At 41.8% G+C, this 20,480-nt stretch overlaps 2 protein-coding genes across 2 annotated transcripts; one reads left to right on the top strand and one right to left on the bottom strand.

Moving 5' to 3' along the window:
* The first annotated feature begins 2,611 nt into the window (after positions 1–2,611).
* Gkn2 (gastrokine 2) lies at positions 2,612–7,138 on the top strand. The gene is made up of 5 exons (XM_003468932.3): positions 2,612–2,661; positions 3,092–3,229; positions 5,230–5,340; positions 5,971–6,130; positions 6,919–7,138. The coding sequence occupies exons 1-5, from the start codon at positions 2,620–2,622 to the stop codon at positions 6,999–7,001; spliced, it is 534 nt and encodes a 177-aa protein (XP_003468980.2). The 5' UTR covers positions 2,612–2,619; the 3' UTR covers positions 7,002–7,138.
* A 5,420-nt stretch (positions 7,139–12,558) lies between these two features.
* Positions 12,559–19,099, bottom strand: LOC100728795 (gastrokine-3-like). Its single transcript, XM_003469038.2, has 6 exons — positions 19,002–19,099; positions 17,098–17,148; positions 16,784–16,918; positions 15,157–15,264; positions 13,880–14,021; positions 12,559–13,037 (listed from the first exon to the last, which is right to left on the bottom strand). Exons 1-6 carry the CDS (start codon positions 19,044–19,046, stop codon positions 12,943–12,945), a joined length of 576 nt encoding a protein of 191 aa, XP_003469086.1. The 5' UTR covers positions 19,047–19,099; the 3' UTR covers positions 12,559–12,942.
* Positions 19,100–20,480: the final 1,381 nt, after the last annotated feature.

The raw sequence follows: 20,480 nt of genomic DNA, 5'->3' as shown, positions 1-20,480 counted from the left end.
CCTATGTGATCATTTGGAAGAGAGATTGCTACATCTTAAAACCAATATAAAGGGTAGAAGGTGCAACAGGCTGCTTCGTTTGCTCCAACATCGTCTTCCCTTCAGGCAAAATGAAAATCTTTGTGAGTATTCATTTGTGATTCTTGATACTTACGTTGCAGTTTCTGGTAAAGAAAATGATTATATCCAATATGTCACGGATTTCAGGGATCTTTGACAAACACTGCTTGCTTCTGAGCTTCTATGATGTCTTTGATAGGAATAGTCATGAATATTAAGTCAGATATTCGTGTATCCATTATCTCTTTTTAAATGTTTACTAAAAAAGTAAAATATAATGCTGCAAATATGAAGAAGATTGTACTTAGGAGGATATTCAATAGTAATTACTTATGAGTTTTGAAGGGTGTTTAGGCATTTTAGAACAATTGCATTTATTATGTGAAAGAGAAGTGGTAATTTAAAAAATAATAATAGTATATGTAGCAGTAATAATAGCATTTATGTTTGGCCCAGATGAGTATTAAGCCCTAGGCTAAGCATTTCTCATGAATAATCTCATTTATCCACTGCACCTACCCTGTAAATCAAGTAGGATTATCCTCACTTCACAGACAAGCAGTCTGAGGTGCAGAAGAATGTACTTCTCTCAAGCTTGTAAATGGAGGATTTAGGGTATAATTTATCCACCTTAGATCCTTACAGGGCAGACTAAGTTTAAACTCCTGTAGTAGTGCCCTCAGTGGCTACCCAGGCTGTCTGAATTCTCCGTTAAGGCCTGCATGCCTTCCATGACTCGCTCCATTCCTCCATCTGACCCCAGACTGCATCGTTCCATGCTGCAGTGCCCAGTGGACAGTGGACCATGTTCTGACCCAGAACTGAATGCCTGCCTCCAATTCTCTGTCTCTTATTTTCATTCAGCTGCCAAGCAGAATGCTAAGTACCTCCTGTCAAGGTCATAAAGGCTGTCAGCTTCAAGAATTTCCTTTTCCAGGGGGCTTTTGATTTCCCAGGAGAAGATCCTTCTCTAAAGTACAAATTTTACCCATGGTGTGTGAGCTATGGTGCTGAATGAGAACCTATTTTGGGAAAGAGGACACTTCCTGAGGTTTCTAGTCTAGCATCTTATTCAAACTACTACCCTAGAGCCATTAATTAGAATGCACAGAAGCCCCAGAAGTTCCTAGAGCTGACCTGAGACGGGAAGATGCACCTCTGTGCCAGTGGGCAGGCTGATTATCTACACTCACATCTTTGTTAGATGCTGTTTCCCCTGGCACCAGAAGAGAAGTGTTAGGAGTAGGGTGCAAGAGGACATAGAAAAGTCCCATTGATCGGCCCTTCTCCTGATGCCCTCTACCAGCTTTCAATAATGGCACAGCTCTATACCATGTGCACAAGAGAAAGCCCAACAGTAGGCTGGGTCAGCCTCTTACATTACTGCAGTAAACTATTAGAACTGCCTCCAATGTCTGGTGCATGGCCTGCTGGCCCAGCACTTGCTGGACAGTATCTGTAAGGCATGGGTTATAGCGGGATAGGGGACTTTTCCCTGATGTCAACCTCAAAAGCTAACCATGCTTCCAAGCAGTCTATTTTCATAGTTTCTTTTAGAAGTTCACTATGTTTTTATAGCTTGTTCATCCACTGTAATTTTAGTCTACCTTTCCAGTCTCAAGGAATTGGAGATTTTCTTTTCTTTTTTTCCATCACAGGACATAACTTGCCTTCTTTAATCTAAAGCCAGTGTGAATCCTAGCAGGGCATTCCTAGGGTAAAATGCAGTCTCCTCTGCTCACCTGCTGTAGGTTTTCCTGTTGTCTAGCTGGTAAAAATGGTGGGAAATTGTTCAATTCTATTATACCTGATGATATAGGCAACTCTTTTTAAGAGGCATAACGGTAACCACTGTTGATCACCTGGTATTCTGTTTTTGCATCATGTACTCATGTACTAAGCCCATCCTTCTGTTCTGACTCTGTTTTACTTTGTCGTATTTGTTTTTTTTTTCTTTTCAAAAAAAAAGTTATAAGAACTGTGGGAGTAATAAAACCCCAAAAGTGTAATTGTTATTGTAAAAAAGAGAGGAAAAGAAAGTGATCTAAAGGATATAACTGCCTGTATATTTAAGTGTGTAAGCTAGAAAAACATATTACTGAGTTTTTGTTGGATCATTGAACAGAACTGTCTGCAATCTCACTGTATGAATGTCCACTTTGTATGCTTTAATTTTGTAATTTGGACAACTGTTTCTAAGATGACAATATGTAATCTATTAACTAGTGATTTCTTACTGTATATTTTTTTTCTTGAAATTCTGTATTACGTGTACCCTTTTACTGCTTTGTTTTGTTTTGGGTTTTTTTCTCTTTAAATAAAAAAAAACAGTGGAAAAAATTGGCAACATGCAGGGCAGAGTGGAGCCTTGTGTCTGACAAATGACATGAACTCAGTACTGCCTATTCAATAAGCAAATGTGAGTGTGTCTTCAAATTTAGAAGTAGCCTGCCGATCATGCGTGACCACTCAGCGGTGTCCCTAGGTGTCCAGTCTCGCCCTCAGCGACTAACCAGAAGGAATTGATGGGACTGGTCTATTTTTTAGGTGGCATTTCTCATGGTGCTGGCCAGCTTTGGGATACAATCTCATGGATCCCAGGTGAGTTGGTTCCTCACAGACATTGGGAAAAGAAAAAGAAAATAAAAGATAATCTGTAGGACAGTAGAGTCCATAAACCCTATTTGGATGGAATCCCATAAATAACTAATGATAAAATGATCAGAAGATGAGGTGGTTATATTCCAGTCTAACAACAATATCTTTATAAACATAACCCATTGCTTCAAAACGTGGTCAGTCTTATTTCTCTTGGGATGTTACTGCTTCTCCCTTATATAATATGATAACTATGAAGAAGAGCTTCAGGTTTTTATTTGATCATGGGTTTTGGCTTGGAACCCCTGTGGAGAAGCTTCAGCCTTCCGTTACTTGTTCATAACCATTAGTAAGCTTTGTTTTTCTGAAAGAGCTGCCTTTCAAATGAATGGGGTCTGTGGAAAACCTATTGTATGTTTGTTATCATTTCTAGGTTTACAACATCTTCAGCCCAAGCAACAGTGGTCGTACTATTCAGGAGACAGTGGAAATTGACAACGAAAAAAATACCGCCACTGTTAACATCCACGCAGGGTCATGCTCCTCTACCACAATTTTTGACTATAAACACGTAAGCAGCAAGGAGGCTTTTAAATGTTCAGGACAATTTTCTATGGGGCAAAGGATACACGTTTATTATATATTTAAATTTTAAGATTTAGCTTTGCTGTTCCCTAAGAATTTTCTCAATTCTGCTTCTCTCCTTCAGTAATCAAAAAAACTGGCTAATGGACAAACAGAAGCATTTCTAAGAAACAAATATGATGGGAAAAATACATGTTTAGTTGAGTGTTTCAGGTGGAAATTGGAAAACAGGTGATATTGTCCCATGATAGGCTCAGAAAGAAGGATGATCGGGTGGGAGCTTAGCTCAGTGTCGTAAGCACCTGCTTGGCAAATGTGAGGTTGTGAGTTCGATCCCTGGCACACACAAACATACACAAAAATTACCAGCCATGTCTGGATTTGAACTCTCAAACATATTTCTCAAATAAATAAATAAATAAATGAGTAAATCAACACTTCTAAATCAAAATATGAATAAAAAGAGTAATCAGAGAACAATCACAAAAACAGCAGAATTCCAGAGCAACTAGCCACATTTAGTTCGATTATACAGGCAATATTATTTGGAAGAAGTGATTTTCAAGTTTTAGTTACCCATATTAACAAGAAACCTCAGAAACATACTCTGAAAACTTATTTTTTTCCTTCCTTCATCTATTGTTTTCCATTTGTCTCACAAATACTAATTATCGATCTGCTTTGGCCTCGCTGCAGAGATGTACACTGTGAGTCTAAGTGGGTTGCAGCCATCTCACTGGACACTTAAATAAACTTTTCTTCTTTCTCTCTACAAACTTCCTCTTCATTGCTACTGGAAGTCCCAAGGCACATTCTAAAGCATAGATATTTAAACCATACAATGTAAAAAGATATAGTACTACAATTGCTTTTAAGTAGGTACCACAGAGATCCCCAAAGAGGTTTTACGAAAACAATGGTGAAGATCTTGTTTAGGCCCCTTCTGCTGTCACATTTTGCCAATCAGTATATTCTTAAATTTCATTTATTTATTTATTGGTACCGAGAATTGAACTCAGGACCTTGCACTTTCCAGGCATGTGCTTATGCCACTGAGCTATACCCCTGGCCCTCTATTTTTAAAATTTCTAACTGTAAGGACTACAGGAACTATAAGATTTTCTATTGTGTCCAACCTAATGGAATATATAATTATTTAAAACTCTGCAGAGAAAACTTCTACCCAGGCTAAAAATTTGTGGACGTTAGGCCCTTCCTGGCTTTGATATCCCAAGTATTCACTGCTTTTCTAATCCCAGCTGCAGCCAGTTGATTCCTCTACAGCCTGCTGGGGTTTGAGATGAAGAAGAGAAAACAGGAGAAGGATAGAAGGTGGTCAAGGAGGAGGGACTAGATAGAGCACGCGTGTGTGGGTGTGGGAGAGGTGCTGGTGTGCACTTCTCCCAACAGAGCTCTATAGCACTGCTGTCCAATAGAAGTTTCATTAGACATGTTGTGTGTACATACATACAACATCTTTGTTTTCCAGTAGGAAACGCTTAGCTTTTCATGACCATTTAGTACCCAAAGTGTGTGATTTAAAAAGTACATTTCAAACTTTATCTAATTTTAATTTCAATTTCTGTAGTTACATGTGGTTAGCAACCATGATATTGGTCAGCACTGTATTAAAGAATGTTGTATTTTACCTCTAAGTGGGAAAAGGCAGAATACAGTCAATCAAAAGAGACAGAGAGGTGCTTCCTTCTACTTTTTCAAACCCCAAACTGCAGACTCTGATTCTGTAACATGAAATATAAAGCTAAAGTTACCGGTTTGCACAATTCAAAGGAGTAGGAATGACAAATAAAATGCAAATAAACATATGCTCAAGAAGTTTAATGGGCAGAATCGACAGCAGAATGAAAAATGATATCATCTACTCATTGTGAATGTTGAAGCCTTTCCTCTAAGACCCAGACATGCTCATCAAGTTTGGAATCCAGGGCCCTGGGAGGGAACTGTAACTGTGTTTTTACTGCGCAGAAATACATTGCATCTAGGGTGTTTTCCCGAAGAGCCTGCTACATTTTAAAGATGGACCATCAAGCCATCCCTGCTCTGGACACACTCCAACGGTCCATCTATGAGGAGCAGGTAATTAAGAATCACCCTTAGAAAAAAATCTCTGTTCTTGAGCCACACAAGACTAGTGCCTATAGACAAAGGAATAGTGAGAGAAAAGACTGTACGTGGTAATCAGCTTAGCAAAGTGTTTTCTCTTTTTTTCTTTTGACGAGTATACCTCAGCTTGATTTCCTCCACACAGTCCTAAATCATGAACTTATAATAAATTCTAGTGTTACAGAAAGGCTTGACCAGCCTCTCTTCTCAGAGAGACGCTGTAAGAAAGAGTGATTGGGAAATAAATGAGTCAAGCTGTAATATTCAGTGACACAAAGAGGCAAAGAAACCATACAACAGAGTGAAAATTCATGAACACTGCACTGAGAATGAGGTTTCAGCTCCTCTCATGATTTCCCATCTGTGCCACTTTTGGTGTGAGACGTGAAATTTTATCTTCCCTGGGTTTCACTGCCACCAGGAGTAAAATAACACCAGTAATACTGGGTTGTCTGCAGACAGATTGGTCAGAAAGAAAGGATGTTTTGAGATTCCTAACCACCTGTTCAGCAATGTGAAAGGGAAATGCAGTCATGCTTTAGAATAAAGTATACAAAATTCAGCAATTAATTCAATGCTCTCATTCTCTATTACACGGATTAGACCTTGAACACCATGGCATCTGACAAATACACCTGGGTGAAGTTCAACCCTCTGAAGTCTCTGATCACCAAAGTGGACTGGTTCCTGTTTGGGTCACCTATTCGGAAACTCTGCGAGCACATCCCCTTGTATGAGGGGGAAGTGTTTGAAAAGCAGAAACGTAAGTCATTCTTTTACTGACTCTTTTCTGCTAGTTACAAATAAGAGGAAACATGACTCAATTTAGTTTCCATTTTAAGTGTGGAAATTGTGCTAAATGGTAGGAATCCAGACAGGAATAAAGTTCTGTTTCCATGGAATGGATATATCAGTGGAGAAATGGACAAATAAGAACAAAGTATAAGACAGAAGAGAATTTCTGGGCGTGGAGGAAAAGCTATGAATTCTTTTCCGTGGAAGAATCTCAGGTAGAAAGAAGGTCTTCTGAGCCGTAGAAGAGCATCTTTTGGAGGAAATAGACAAGTCACTGTGAAATGAGTGCCCTCTGGATCAGGACTAGAATTGGTCCAGAAAAGAGCAGACAGAGTATTTTGGCAGGGAACAAAAGCTCGCTTTTAGCCAGGTAGCAGCACTGAATTTGTTCCAAGTTTCTGATGAATACGACTAAGAAAATTCTCTGGAGAAATGGAAGGCAGGTAGAGAAGAAAAAGATTATCTCAATACTTTTACTCCTCAGGAAAAAAATTTGCCCATCAGAACTTATAAAGAGTTGAAAGTATGTCATCAACACAAAATGTCATAGAATCAACTAAAATTGATTCACAGACACTTTCAGAAATTGTCAGTCTTACTTACATTCATGCACTATTATTTTTTGCCATGTAGGTATAGCTAAAATTTTGGGTACCATGAAGTTGCAAGGACAACTCCCACGTGAGAAAAAGCATTGGTTTGTTGCAGCTTGATATAATTTTAATGTCCTTTCTTTAAAATTTTTCTCCATTTCAGGTGATATTGATATTGGAGGCTGTGTAAACGCTGGGCTCCTGAACATCTTTGGAATTTCCATCTGTGCAGATTTTGACTTTTAGAATGATAGTCAACCTACTGGTTTCATATTTAAAAAATGTATATGTTTGGTTTCCATTCAGACTCCAAATTAAATTCTTATACAACATCCCATCTAATTGTGAGATTCAATAATAAAACATGAATGCTGTATTTACAGTTATCTGGGTGTTTGTTATTTTTATAAGAAGCAAAGGGAAATCAAGCAACGTTTATGTTAACATATAAAAGAAAAAAGTGCCAAGATTTCAAAGTATGAAACTTTCCAGATAATTGGGTCACATGCAACCAGGGCAACAGAATATGTGAAGGCATCAGAGTGTCTCCATCTCTGTTGGCATCCGCTGCCACAGCTGCTTCCTGCCTGTGGGACTCGGGAGGTCACGACCTTGACCAGCGAGGGAGAAGGGCCTGGTATAACCTTATCAAACAACCTGACTGTTAAAGTGAAGGGAAAAATCCCCTCTAACATGCTCTCATTAGAGGCATGTGGGTCACTCACATGCCTTTAAGAAAACGTCTTCTAACTCATCAAAACAGGAGACTATAGTTCAGCACTATAGTGAGTAGGCAAGGAAGAAAGAACACCACTCAGGAAAAAAAGGAGTGAAAAATTCTAACAGAAATGAAAACCCAACTGGGAATGCCAAGCTGATATATAGGAAAACAATTTTTGAAATTTCCAAGAAATTGCACCATGTGGGCAAATTCCCAGATTAGATAACTGGGTCTCATGTAGTCTAGCAAGATTGAGGCAAGTTCAGAGCAGAGGCACTGCTTACCAAGATTTTCTATATGCTACTGACTGCTGCTATTCTTAATACTGTGCATCTATTTCTTATTTGCCATCAATCAATATATTTTAAGCACTTGTCTTGTGCTTAGCCATGGGACAGGTGTGTTGGGAGAAAGCTAACTCAGTGAAGAAGTTTATTTTCTTGTTAGGAAAATGAGGTATTTATGTAAAAATAATTCATCACAGTAGAAAAGAGTGTATAATAGTGTGCCAAGTTAATGGTAGAATATTTTAGTCGGGTCCTTGGTATTTGCAAGTGATGGAAACCAACTCAAATTTGCTTGAGTCAAGCGAGAGTTTGTTGTCTCGTATAACTGACACTGGGAGGAAATATTACAGGTAGCTGGAACTAGGAACTTGATGATAGCCAGACTCTTTCCCTGTATTGCAATTCTCCTTCTTCCCATATATCAGTTTCAGTATCTTACACTGGTTTTCTTCATGAGAAGGTCACAACATGACTGCCAGCTGCAAAGTCCTCCTCTTCCTGCTGCGCTGCCAGAGAGGAGGGAACCCTTCTGACTTCTATTTCAAATTAGTTTTAACTAAAAATAACTCTACATGACACTAAGCCTCACACTGGGCATCTTCTGGATTGGTAAGGGGGGGATGGAGGACAGGAAAGAGTGTTATTATTGGCAATCTCCCTTGGAATTTATAGTTATTCTTTTCATATACTGGTCCTGTTTTAAAAATGGAGCGTACCAGGCTCATGTCTAAATGGAAGTGTCCAAATGGAGGCTTCAAAGAGATAAGGGCTAAGGAGAGTAGATACCAAGTCTGTTACTTTGTGGGATGCTCAACCTATAGACCGGAGTTCCCTAACCCACTGGGAAGGAAGGGCAAGCCTAGTGGGACACAACACATCTGGGACTCCAGGAGACGGCAGGGCACTCTGCTGGCTAAGACAGCAGCTGGCAAACCACAAGATGGACGTGCTGGAGAGGTTTGTATAGGAAGCCTGGTGAGGCTTGTAGATGGTTTCCTGCTCTGACATTTTATTCCTCACCGGAAGTCACTTTCACGTTTGTTCACCTCAGGTAGACGTAAGTATAGTTTGTTTATGCAGAGATCCCAGGACTGGGATACGTGGAGCCAAATATTTGAACCATTTGGATAACTGACTCAACACCTGAAATCAAGCATTAGTTAATTAAACATAGTAAAGTATAAATTGAGGAACTAATAAAAGGTAAGAGTTTTAGTTTCTGATTATGATACAGTGGCTATCAGATTAACCTTTCTGCCGTAATAATTAAATGCCTGGAAAAAATATAAAAAATAGTTGAAGGTAGCCGAGTAAAGCAAACAGGCGAAAACTAGAGGCTTTGACCCTTTGGAAGAAATGCTCGTTTATGTACTGCTGATTAGAATTGTATAATATTCTTTGGCAAAGCTAATTCCATTGATTATTTGATCCCTATTTCCCATCCCCCTCTTTTTAAATAAAAGCCCATTTTGTGTAAGTAACGGTTAAAATGCCTTTACTTTTAGGGCATATAGTCATTTAGTTTCAGGGAATTAATCATGATTGGTCTAAGTCAGTGGCTTTCAATGCGGATGATTTTTTTGGCTCCCTCCTCTGGTGACACTGGGTCACAACAGGAGAGAATATTACTGGTATCTAGTGGATGGAAACCAGGGATGCTGTTCAACACTGTCATGCACAAGACAGCCCCCACAATAATGAGTTTATGGCTTAAAATAGTAAAAGTGTGAAGGTTGAGAAAGCCTAAATCAGTTTTGCTTTTCTTAAAAAAATGAGGTACCGTCGTTTTCTTTGGTCTGTGATAGGCCTGTAGGTTGCCATGGAGACACAAGTGGAAGACTATTGGATGGAGTTTCCAGGAAAGATTTTTCTCTCCTGATAAAGAGGAACAGAATGAGTTGGCACCCAACTCTATCCCTTTCCCTTTTTGGCTATGTATCCTTCCTTTAATGAGGATATGAGGCTGATGTGAGGAGGTATATTAACTGTTTTAGGATGAAGAGGTAATAATCTTAGAGAGGAAAAGTTCAGGAATAGAAAGAAGGATGGTGATACCTGACTGTATAATTCCAAAACTACACCAGCTCTGGATTACATAATTCAGATCAATCTTTGTCTCTTTAGGTCACCTTGACTGGGTTCTTTTTATTTGCAGCTGAGAACATTTCTTGGAGACGCACTTAGAGGAGTGTGATATAGCCCAGTGAGTACACACAACACCAGCACCTGTATGAGCTCAACCCGGATACCTCTATTTCTGTCATCCTTATGACTGAAAATTCTAGATTTCCTCTTTCCTGCTCTGCCTGCAGAAAACCAATACTGTGGTTACTCATGGAAGTTGGTGTTACTTGACGCACTCTGCCTGATTCTACTAATCCTGCTGCTCCTTCTCCCAGCCAGACAGCAGACCTAGGGTTCCCTCAGCTCTCAGGCAAATGTCTGAGGTTGCAGCCATGTTAATACAAAGGTCTGAAGACATATTTAGGCACTGTAAATTGCTTTCAGGGCTTATCCTGTTCTGAGGTGGAAATCCATTTTGCAGCATGCTCTTGAGTACTTGACAAAGAGTCCCTGGTTGTCACATGGTTCCTTCCTGCTTTTGCTACAGCATACAGCTGCAGAAAGGGTGTGGGCAGGATTTATCTGGCATGAAGGAAGTTTCTGAGGTGTTGGGAATGTTCTTCATCTTCATCTGCATGATGGCACTAAGGAGTATTTTTGTAAAATGCATTGAGTTGTGCTCTTAAAAATCTGCATTTAATTGCATGTTATAAAAAAGGAAGACTTCCCCATTGTTGGTGGGCATGTAGACTGCTATAACCACTGTGGAAATCAGTGTGGAGATTTCTCAAAGAGCTAGGATTAAAGGTTCCATTTGAGCCAGCTATTTCCCTTCTGAATATTTCCCCAGAATTGAAAACATCATACCACAATAATATATGTGCACCTATGTTTACATCAGCACAATTTTTAATAGATAAGCCTTGGAAACAACCTAGTTGCCTATCAACAGAGCAACTGACAAAAAAGATGTGGTATTTTTATATAATGGAATACTACTCAACGATATGGAAATATAAAACTCAAGGTGTTTATAGGTATTTGGATATAACCAGAATTCATACTCACAAGTGAAATAAATGAAAATTGCAAGTGTAAACACTATATTCTTGTTAGTGCAAGATACTGGAAGAGTAAATAAGATCCAAAAGTTACAATAGGTTTAGTAAAAGGGAAAGGAACTACTCAAAGGGAAATTATATTGTGTGACCAATCTTGCATGCCTGTATCTGGTAGCCTGAGCAATTACTTTGAGGATAGCAATATGTAATATAACAATCATTGATAAATTCCTATCATCTTGTTTTGAAATCCTATATTGCCATTGTTTTTTGTTGTTGTCATTTTGCTTTTGTTATCATTTTATAATTGTTTGAGTCCTGATTTTTGTTTTTTTCTCTTTAAAATAAAAACTAAAAAAGTGTTGATATATTTTTAAGATTTAAAACACAACAGATTAACATTCAGCAGCTCCAGGAAATAAATTCACTGGTGATTGCTATGGTCCACAGCAGCCTTGAAAGTCCTGTGCTCTGGCTTCAATGTGCCTGTATCCAGGCCAGGACACCCTGGGTTGTGGTCCTTCCTCTGGGCCAAGGAGGTCAACACAGCTCTGCTTGCCATGGTTGGCAGGGGCTGCCGGAGTGCCCAGCTCAGCCATGCCAACTTCTGAGGCACAGCCTAAGCTGCACAAGTGCTCTCCAGTCCAGGCAGGCAGCAGGACAAAGGCACATTCCAAGCAGAGCAAAGGACACTGCTTCTGATCACACAGGGAAGACACAGTTGGGGGGTTACTACCTGGGCCAGGTAAGCGCGCCTCCCCTATCCAAGCCAGAGACTTGAGCTTGGGGCCAGCCAGCTTGTCCCTAGGGCTGCTGAGAAGCAGAGATGGCAGGGATAGTATCAGAGACAGCAAATTAGGTAGAAATATTACTGGAAGTCAGACCTTGGAGGGGGAGTCAGTGCAAAAGATGGAATAGACTGCAACTGTGGGGGAGGTGCACGCCTTGAGGGCCAGACTTCAAGACAAAAGATGAAATAAATGCACCCACATAGTAGCAGTGATTGACATTCTAAATAGATATGATCACCTTGGAAAAGCCAGAAAGAGCCACTGACTGACCCTCTCCAGGAAAATCCCTGTTTTACGCCTGCTTGCTAAGTGACTTGTTTACCCATTTGATCCCCATTTAATCCATATTATCTGAGCAATTATAATCTTAGTGTTTGACCATAGTTCTGTCCCACCTCTTGCCCACCTGTGACTTCCCTTTGGAGCAATGTTATTTACATGATTATACTTGTAATCTTACTGATTGATTATAGTTTTCCCCGCCTTTGATCCACCTCACCTCATGGTTTGCTTTATAAAATTGCCTTGAAAAGCAGGGTTCTTGGCAGCCAGCTATGGATCCCTTCTGTGTCTCTTAGACAAATGCCCCACCCCCACCGTAAATATTCTTTCCCCAGTAATTAGATCCTGCTCTTAACCTTTGTTCTTAGAGTTCATTCTTCACTTGTAGAGAATACGAACTTTTACTGGACATCTAGCAGGTTGGGAGCCTCTTTCCTCTGTATCGATAGGTTGAGGTAACTGTGTAACAGCTGACCTCCCTTGGGCCATATTTACATTCATCCATGGCACAGGCTGGATGGCCAGAGAATAGGCCCCTTGATGTCTTGGCTCCAGTTTTCAGGAAACAAAGTCACAGTCTCCAACTCCAGAGTCCAGTATTGTGCCTGGTGTCTTTGTTTATTGCCAAAAATTTACAAGGGATTTCTCAGGGCACATCCCAAAGAGAAAGTCCTGGAAAGGAGAGTCCTGGCCCTTCCTGTGTGTGATATTGTAGAGGTGCACAGCTGAGTGAGGACTCTGCAGGCGGGGGAGCCGCTCTGCTACACCAGTAATGAAAGAAGCTTTATTAATGTCACCCGCAGGGAAAAGCACACCCAGGACGTGAGAATGCAGAGCCTGGCATTGTGTGGAAAGGCAGAAGTAGAGAGTTTAAATGAGCAGCTTCTCGCGGGCAGAGGGCAGTCTGGGTCCCTCGACCCTGACACCAGGTCAGCAGCTCAGAGCGGACAGATCCTCTCTTCATGTGGCTGACCTGCAGGCTCAGAGCCCAATGATCTCCCCACAGATGGAGAGTCCCATGAAGGACAGAATCTGGACTTCAGTGCAGGAATTAGGGTCAATTGCCAGGGCAGTACCTGTAAAGATTGCAGAAAGATCGGTTTGAGAACCCAAAGCAAAGCAGATACGTTGTGAGTTGCTAGATTGGCTGCGTGCTCAGGAACACTCAATTAGCAAGAGACTGTGAGCTTGAAATGAAAAGCTCCCCTCTCTGCTCCTCCTGCCAGCCCTGGGAATAATTAACTGCACACTTGCTCTTTCTGTTGCTTTTACTGATTCCTCGTTGTCCTGCACAATCCCACAGCCTCTCAAGTTCTCCATGTTTTCCTCCTGTTACAAAGGAGGCGCCTGTTGGTTAGCACATGCCAAGTACTAACGACTGACCATCGCATGATGGAGAGACATTGCTGACTACATCTGGACTGGCATCTGGATCTTGAAGTCTTTCCAACTTGATCTCTATTGGTGCCCATCTCACGCCAAGCAAGGATGCTAACCACCCAGATGATCCTTTCCTAGAGTGTTCTAGAAACATTGGGGTCTTGCCTCCCCTGAAGAAGTCTGAGAATGACTGAGGTCCCCAAGCCCTTTCTCTAGTGGTGGATGTGTGTGCTGCACTCCTCAGGCAGAGGATAATGAAGCCCAGAAACCAGTGAGGGCATCCTCTGACAGTGGAACCTCTGGGATGAGATGAGTGGCCTTGACCTTCTGACACAGTTAACTGCTCTCCACCTAACGAGCTCTGGTGTCAAGAAATCATCTCTTCTAGTGAGGGGAGGACACTCTAGGCTGGGTTATTCTTACACCAAGAACACAGAAGCAGAATTGACTGCCACTAAATTTTGCCAATGACCTACAACTTACACTACATTTTTTGATTCCTACATAGTCCTGGGTCCCAGGTAAACTGATAACACACCTTCTTTTTGCTGCTGGGCAAGGTAGGTGGGGAAGGCTCTGCACATATCCTTGATGAACATCCCGTACTGGGCTAGGTTCTTAACCCGGCCGGGTAGGACAGTGTAGGTCAGGCCGTGGGTGGAGGGATAATGGTTGGGAGCCTGCAAGAGGTGTTATATGAAAATGGTGAGACAATAAACATGGTACAAGGAGGAGAAGAGGAAGAAATGAATTCCTGGGCCCTGAACCTCAGGCACCTGAGTTGTGTGTGATTCAGTTGTCAAAACTGGTGGTGAACCCAAACCTGCCTTGGAATTTTCACTAAATGTAAGATCCTACCTAACCACGAGAGGGCAATGTTATCCCAGAAAAATCCACAATCTCTGTGTTACTTTCCTTTCTTTTACTTTTATTCTGATAATGTAGAATAGTTTGAAAATTATTTACTAAATTTACATTATGCATTTTCTTGTTAATTCAGACAAATAGGGTACTTCCTTTGAAAATGGTAAGTCGCTTTATTTATGTGTGACTTGAATAAAGAATAATTTTTACTTTTTTCCAAGAGTCAGCAAAGCCAAAGACCTGTATTATCTAAATGTTCTGTGTAGTTTATTTGAGCAAATGACAGCAGATTTCAACAAGTTGCCAAGGAGTTTCTGCTGGTATTTAGCTTCCTGTAGCAACAATTCCCTTTGTCATCTAAGAGGATAAGACAGCATCCATAATCTTGGGATTATTTTCAATGAAAGACAGTGTGTGCATGCGTGTGTGTGCATGCGTGCATGGGTGTGTGGGGTGTGTAGTGGTATAAGGTAGTGGGCAGGGAAGGAGAGAAGGTTAGGGGATATGAATCTGTATGAATGCACTTTAGCAGTTATAGTCAGCTACTCACACCCACTGACACGTGGCTTTCACCTTAAGGAATACTTCAGGATGCAGTCATTGCATGGGCTTTTCACTGACCAAATCATGACTTGAAGGCTTCATTGGCTGGCCTCAGAGTCCTTTGCACAGTGGTGTGATTTCATAGGCTTTAAGAGTGGGATGAACCCACTGGGTGAAGTAGCCTGTAATCCCAGCGCTCAGGAGGTTGAGGCAGGATGACCGTGAGTTAGTTCAAGGCCAGGCTGGGCTACATAACAAGTGCAAGGCCAGCCTAGACTACAAAGTGAGATCCTGTCTCAAAAAATCACGAGCATGAACTGAGTACCCTGGCTTCTGTGTGCACAGCATTGCTCTCAGAGGTTGGATGCAAGTCAGAAAGCACCAGCAGACTGAGCTGGTCTCACTCACCTGCTTAACCAGGGCCTTCTTAATGTCGTTCAAACTTGGGAAGACTGCTTGGTCCATCTTGGCCAGGACACAGACCATCTCGCTAAATAGCTTGGCTGCCAAGAGAGCCTTGAAGCAACAAAGCGGTAACCTATCATTCAGTTAGTCACAGCGTTAAGGGACACCTACTCTCCACAGGCACTGGCACTTTGCTTTCTTCCTACTGTATGTGTGTTGCCCTGGACACCAGAGCAAAGCCGACTATCAGGACTGGAGTATATACCTGCTGCTCCCCAGGACCCCAAGTCATTGTCCCCTATCTTGCTGGAGACAGTTCACTCCCCAGGATTTGGGGATGGGTGTGATCGGAGGGATAGGGACTTAGCTCTGGTAATGGTAACAAGGCTGGCTTTAAATTTCCATTCTGCCATTCAGCAGGGTTCTCAGTGCCCCACCCACATCTTCAGTTGCTTCATCTGCACAGAAGGAAAATGACCTCCCTCCCTCAAAGCTGTCCTGAGGGTGAGCGTGAGATGAGATGCCAGCTGTTCCTGTGTGTTGTGCAAGCTGCCGAGTTCTCTTAGAATGTGCGGGGCTCTTAGGCTCCTCAGGTCAGGAGGACTAGACTGATTCCAGCAGAGAGTTAGCCCTAGACGCCGCTCCCTTGGCTCTGGGTCTGTCATTTGGCCTCCCTCTGCCTGAGTGCAGGGCGCATCTGTAGAAACCAGTCCTCTCCAGCAAGTGTTACGAACTCTTATGCTCCAACTAGTGGGATATTTTGTTGAAGAAAAGTGCCTGCCTACAGTAGAATTATAAATCACTAGTCTGTGTGTCCTTGAGGAGGAGCTGGGGACACCTGTCACTGAGGACAACAGGAGCGGGCTAGGTGAAGAGCAAAGGAGATGTCCAGGGAAGAGAGCACGGAAGGCACAGGTGGGAGAGGAGAGGAACAGGATGTGAGTGTCTCTGGCCACTGAGGTATCACCTGTGGCCAGGGACAATGGAGGTGGTTGGGAGAGGCTTGTTGGCAGGAGCCGCTGGCCCAGGGTGAGGAGGGTGGGCTTTTACTCCATTTCCTTCTTCAAGGCCTGGCAGGTGAGGAAGGCAGCACTTAATGCTGTTTTTCCAATGTAGTGACTGCAGCTTGCAGGGTGAATGATGTCTCTGTGGTCACGGTGCTATCGGAGAGCCAGGCCAAGGCCCCCTTTCGAATCTTGCACCTTTCTGTTATATCTTTTTACTTACAGAGATGAGCAAGTTGCAGCTAGATTTTTAAAGATGAAAATCGGCCATTCTTCTTTAGAAATAAACATTGAAATCCAGGATGGAGACAGTGACTTCCATAATGTATCTCTATCCTGAGTCCTTTGATCGATATGAAGTGGGTGTCTCATAGGGATACAAAAGAAGGCAGGATTCTCACGAACCAGAGAAATTCCTCCTACACTTTATGGCCCAGTAAGAAGTCACTGAAACTGCAGGGAAGTTTGGTCCCTTACCTACAGCAAGCCGTTCCATTGAGGGACTAGACCTAGAGAAGGCCAAAGCAAATGGTGTCCTCTACCCTCTGGAAAAGGGTTGTTATATTTTGGAGCGGATAGGCTTTATTCATCATTGTAATAAACATATCCCATAACCCAGATCTTACATTCTTGTAGTCCAGGATTCCATCCCATTCACTCAGAACATTGTTGTCTCGGATGCTGACCACACCTCCGAAGGCATCGACGTGGATGACTTGAGTCCCGAAAGATCCATCCAGAACTTGACTGTCATTGGTGCTCTGGAAAAAAACCAAGCAACAATGAGCAAAGCTGAAATTTCAGAGTTTGTATTTTGTCCATACCTTGCAGGGTTAGGGGTGTCTGCAAGAAATTTGAGGGGCGCCATGCGTGATTATCACTGGTGGAATACTGTGCTTAAAGAAGTCTACAGAAATGGGGCCCTCTCCGTCCTACTCACCATCAGAGCCAGAGAGGGAACTATGAAGAGCAGAAGGATGGAAAGTGCAATCTGAAATGGGAGCAAATGTTAGTGGACGTTTTCCTTAGCCTCAGATGAGTTTAGAATCCTAAAGTCCTGCTAGGTTGGAGACTTCTTAAAATGATTAACACAGAGGTGATCTATATATATGTTAATGTTTCAATAAAAATTTTTCTTAAAGTAAAAGACATATTGCTACTAAACTGCCTCAAAATACTTTTTCCTCTCAAACACACTTTTCCCCAACATTCTTGCTACTTCCTGAAGCCATTCTGCAACTCCTTTCATGTCTCTGGAGTATGATAAAAAATCCAGTGAACACTACCATCAAGCGCTATTCAAGAGAAAAGACTATAAAAACATCACGATGCGTTCTTACCCACCTTAGCCACTGAGTCTGGCATCATGCAACTTCTGTTTCTTCCTTAAAATCAAAGTGGAAAGGTAGGCATTTTGACCTGATGCAGGACATTGAGGGAGCCACAATAGCAGAACTAAAGACACTCATAAAGACTTCAGAAAGTGGGGAGAATAATGGGGTACGTGTGTTCAAAGCCAGGGGAGTGTTTTAAGGAGAAGGGCTTCAATGCGTCCTTTAATACATTTAAAGATTAAGACATTCACCATGTTTTCTATCACATCTCTGGAATCTTCACCATCTCTCTTCCCCGTGGAGCCCACTGTACATCAGGAGCCTGGGGTTCAGGGTGTTTGAATGAGGCCTGCTGACTACTCAGGGGGAATGTGTTCCATTCATGCAAGGACATCTGCTTTGTGTCTTCTGCTGCTAATCACTGGCTGAGATGTCCAGCAACCCCACCCACCACTTGATCTGCACACAAGTCAGGACCATACTAGACTAAACCGTAATCGCAGTTACAATCCAGACCTTCAGTCTTTTTTTCTCTGCTTTCCTCTCTACATCTGAGGCGGCTCCCCTGGTTCAGCTCTTCATCCAAACTCCAAATCACCTTACTGGCCCTGCACTGCTTCTGTCCACCTACCACCCCGCTGGAAATTGATACCCTCCCGGTTTACGTTCCATTAATTCTTCTCTCCTTGCCTGAGACTCAAAGGCCTCCCACCACTTTACACCTTCTTTTGAAATAGATTGTATGTTCATGTGACTAACTCTTGAAACATGTATACTTAATCATTTTTTCTCCATGTGTACTGCCATGCTTCCCAAGGGAATTTCAGGCATCAGAGAATAAAGGAAATAATTGGTGAGGGTAGAAAAAGGCTAGAGTTAGCAAGTTCAGCAACAAACCCTTCCTCATATCTGACAGATTATTATCTAGAGTGCTTAGGGCTCCTCTACCTCAAGCGTGGTCATAGCATCAGCTGAATGGGACGGAAAACTTTCCTCTCTCCCATTCCTACAGCATTCATGCAATATTCCATATGCAGTTCCAATAATAAAGAGTGAAATACATCTTCAAAGGGAAATTAAACAGCTCCTTGATGAATAATAAGCATAGTGTGATGGGTTCAGCTGACAAGATCAGTAAAGGCTACACTGTCTTATTAAACTACTCAAACTGTTGCCATATATGAAATATATCAGAGCCTTTCTTTACTGGCGATATGTAAATAACATAAACACCAAAAGATGGGCCCAAAATGCAAGTATCTACCTAACGCCCAAAGATTCTTAATCTTTAACAAGTTAGTTACTAGTTCTTTGAAGGCCCTTCACTTAGATATTTCAAAAGAGAGACTTGCCAACAGAAAGATGATGTGCCAAAATAAAATTTGTGATTTAAAAATTCTATTTGGGTTTAACTCAAAGCAATCCATGGAGGAGCAAAAGAACTTCTCCGTGTCTATTATGACTCTGAGAACGTAAACACCTACATTTGAAATGAAAATCATGTACTTACCAGGTGGTTCATGCTGTCTCTCTCACAGACCTTATGCAACTGCATGCATAATAGAGTTTTCTATGTCTCATTTGTTTTCTAAATCTGGTTTTTATAGTCTCAGACCTTTTAGTTATTGCCATGATAAGGGCTCTGGGAGTAGTTAACCATGATCCAGTTATTATTCAGGGGAGGAAAGAAGGGCAAGCTTATGTAATCACAGTTATCACTTCCTTTAACTACATCTGAGTACATTTGCCTTTTCTGGTGATACCCCCACTGGTTCCAAGGCAAACATGCGATATGAATGAGTCTTTGTAGGCTGGTATATCCATGGCCTTAGCCTCTAAGGTAAGGATTGCAATGGTAGATCCCACAAATGACCCTGAAACACAGTCAATGAGCTCGCTGTTTCTACTTTTCAATGTAAGAAAAGGTGTCCTCCTCATCCCCCGTAACTGTGAGAGTGGTTGGGAGAAACCTCACAAAGTCCAAAGAGATAGATAGAACAAGGTTCGATTGACTGAAAAGCGCTCTGGTCCAACTTTCATACAAAAGCACAGCCACATGGTTAGCTCTGTGCTGTCCACTGCTCACCCATCTAACTGACTGCATTTCATCTTTACAAACATCCATCTCTGGTTGATTTCCTGATAATTGGTATTCTGTGCCTACTGTGTAAGCTTTGCTTCACTCCGGGATGCTTTTTGCCTCCCATAAAAGATCTTTTCACCAGCCCTGAATCTCCTCAGACATAAGGAAACTATGTCTTCATACAATAATTTGAACACTAATTTGGGCCTTTTCATATATTATTGTTTTTCTCAAATTCTGACTGCAGCAGCTGAGCTACATGGATCAATTCCATAAGACAAGATCCAAATAGATACTTCTGAGAGAGAAACTCTCTAGGTGAGGCCGGGCACTGGATCCTGGAAAGAAGGCAGGACTTGAGTCTATGGACTTCTAGTACTTGAGTCTTTGGACTTGAGTCTATGAACTTCTAGTGCTTGAGTGTTTGGACTTGAGTCTATGAACTTCTAGTGCTTGAGTGTTTGGACTTGAGTCTATGGACTTCTAGTGCTTGAGTCTTTGGACTTGAGTCTATGGACATCTAGTGCTTGAGTCTTTGGACTTGAGTCTATGGACTTCTAGTGTTCTGAACATATAATTTCCCCTCCAAATATGCTGCCCTTTAGAGCTCATCAGCTTGAAGCTGTAGATTAAAAGGAAAGGTCCTGCGGAACAAAAGTCTCCTTCTAGAGTTTGCTTTTCAGATAACTTTGTTGAGCAGCTAATTTTGCTGCAGGGTCCCCATATATATGCAGGCCATGACCAAATCCAGCTCTCCTCTCTGTCCCACCTGTAGCCCATGCTTTCCTAATTCCATGCTTGGTTCATAACTTAGAGACGCCTTTTCCTACTTTTCTTCCTGCCCCTTCTTCGAGTCTCTTCCTTAATGCCCATCAAAATATAATCTCTGCCTTGGAAAAATCACAC

Source organism: Cavia porcellus, unplaced genomic scaffold, assembly GCF_034190915.1.
Source record: "Cavia porcellus strain 051 isolate PalLab524CR breed Dunkin Hartley unplaced genomic scaffold, mCavPor4.1 scaffold_18, whole genome shotgun sequence".
NCBI classification, from domain to species: Eukaryota; Metazoa; Chordata; class Mammalia; order Rodentia; family Caviidae; genus Cavia; species Cavia porcellus.
The sequence above is the reverse complement of the archived record's forward strand: the minus strand, read 5'-3'. Positions and strand labels throughout refer to the sequence as shown.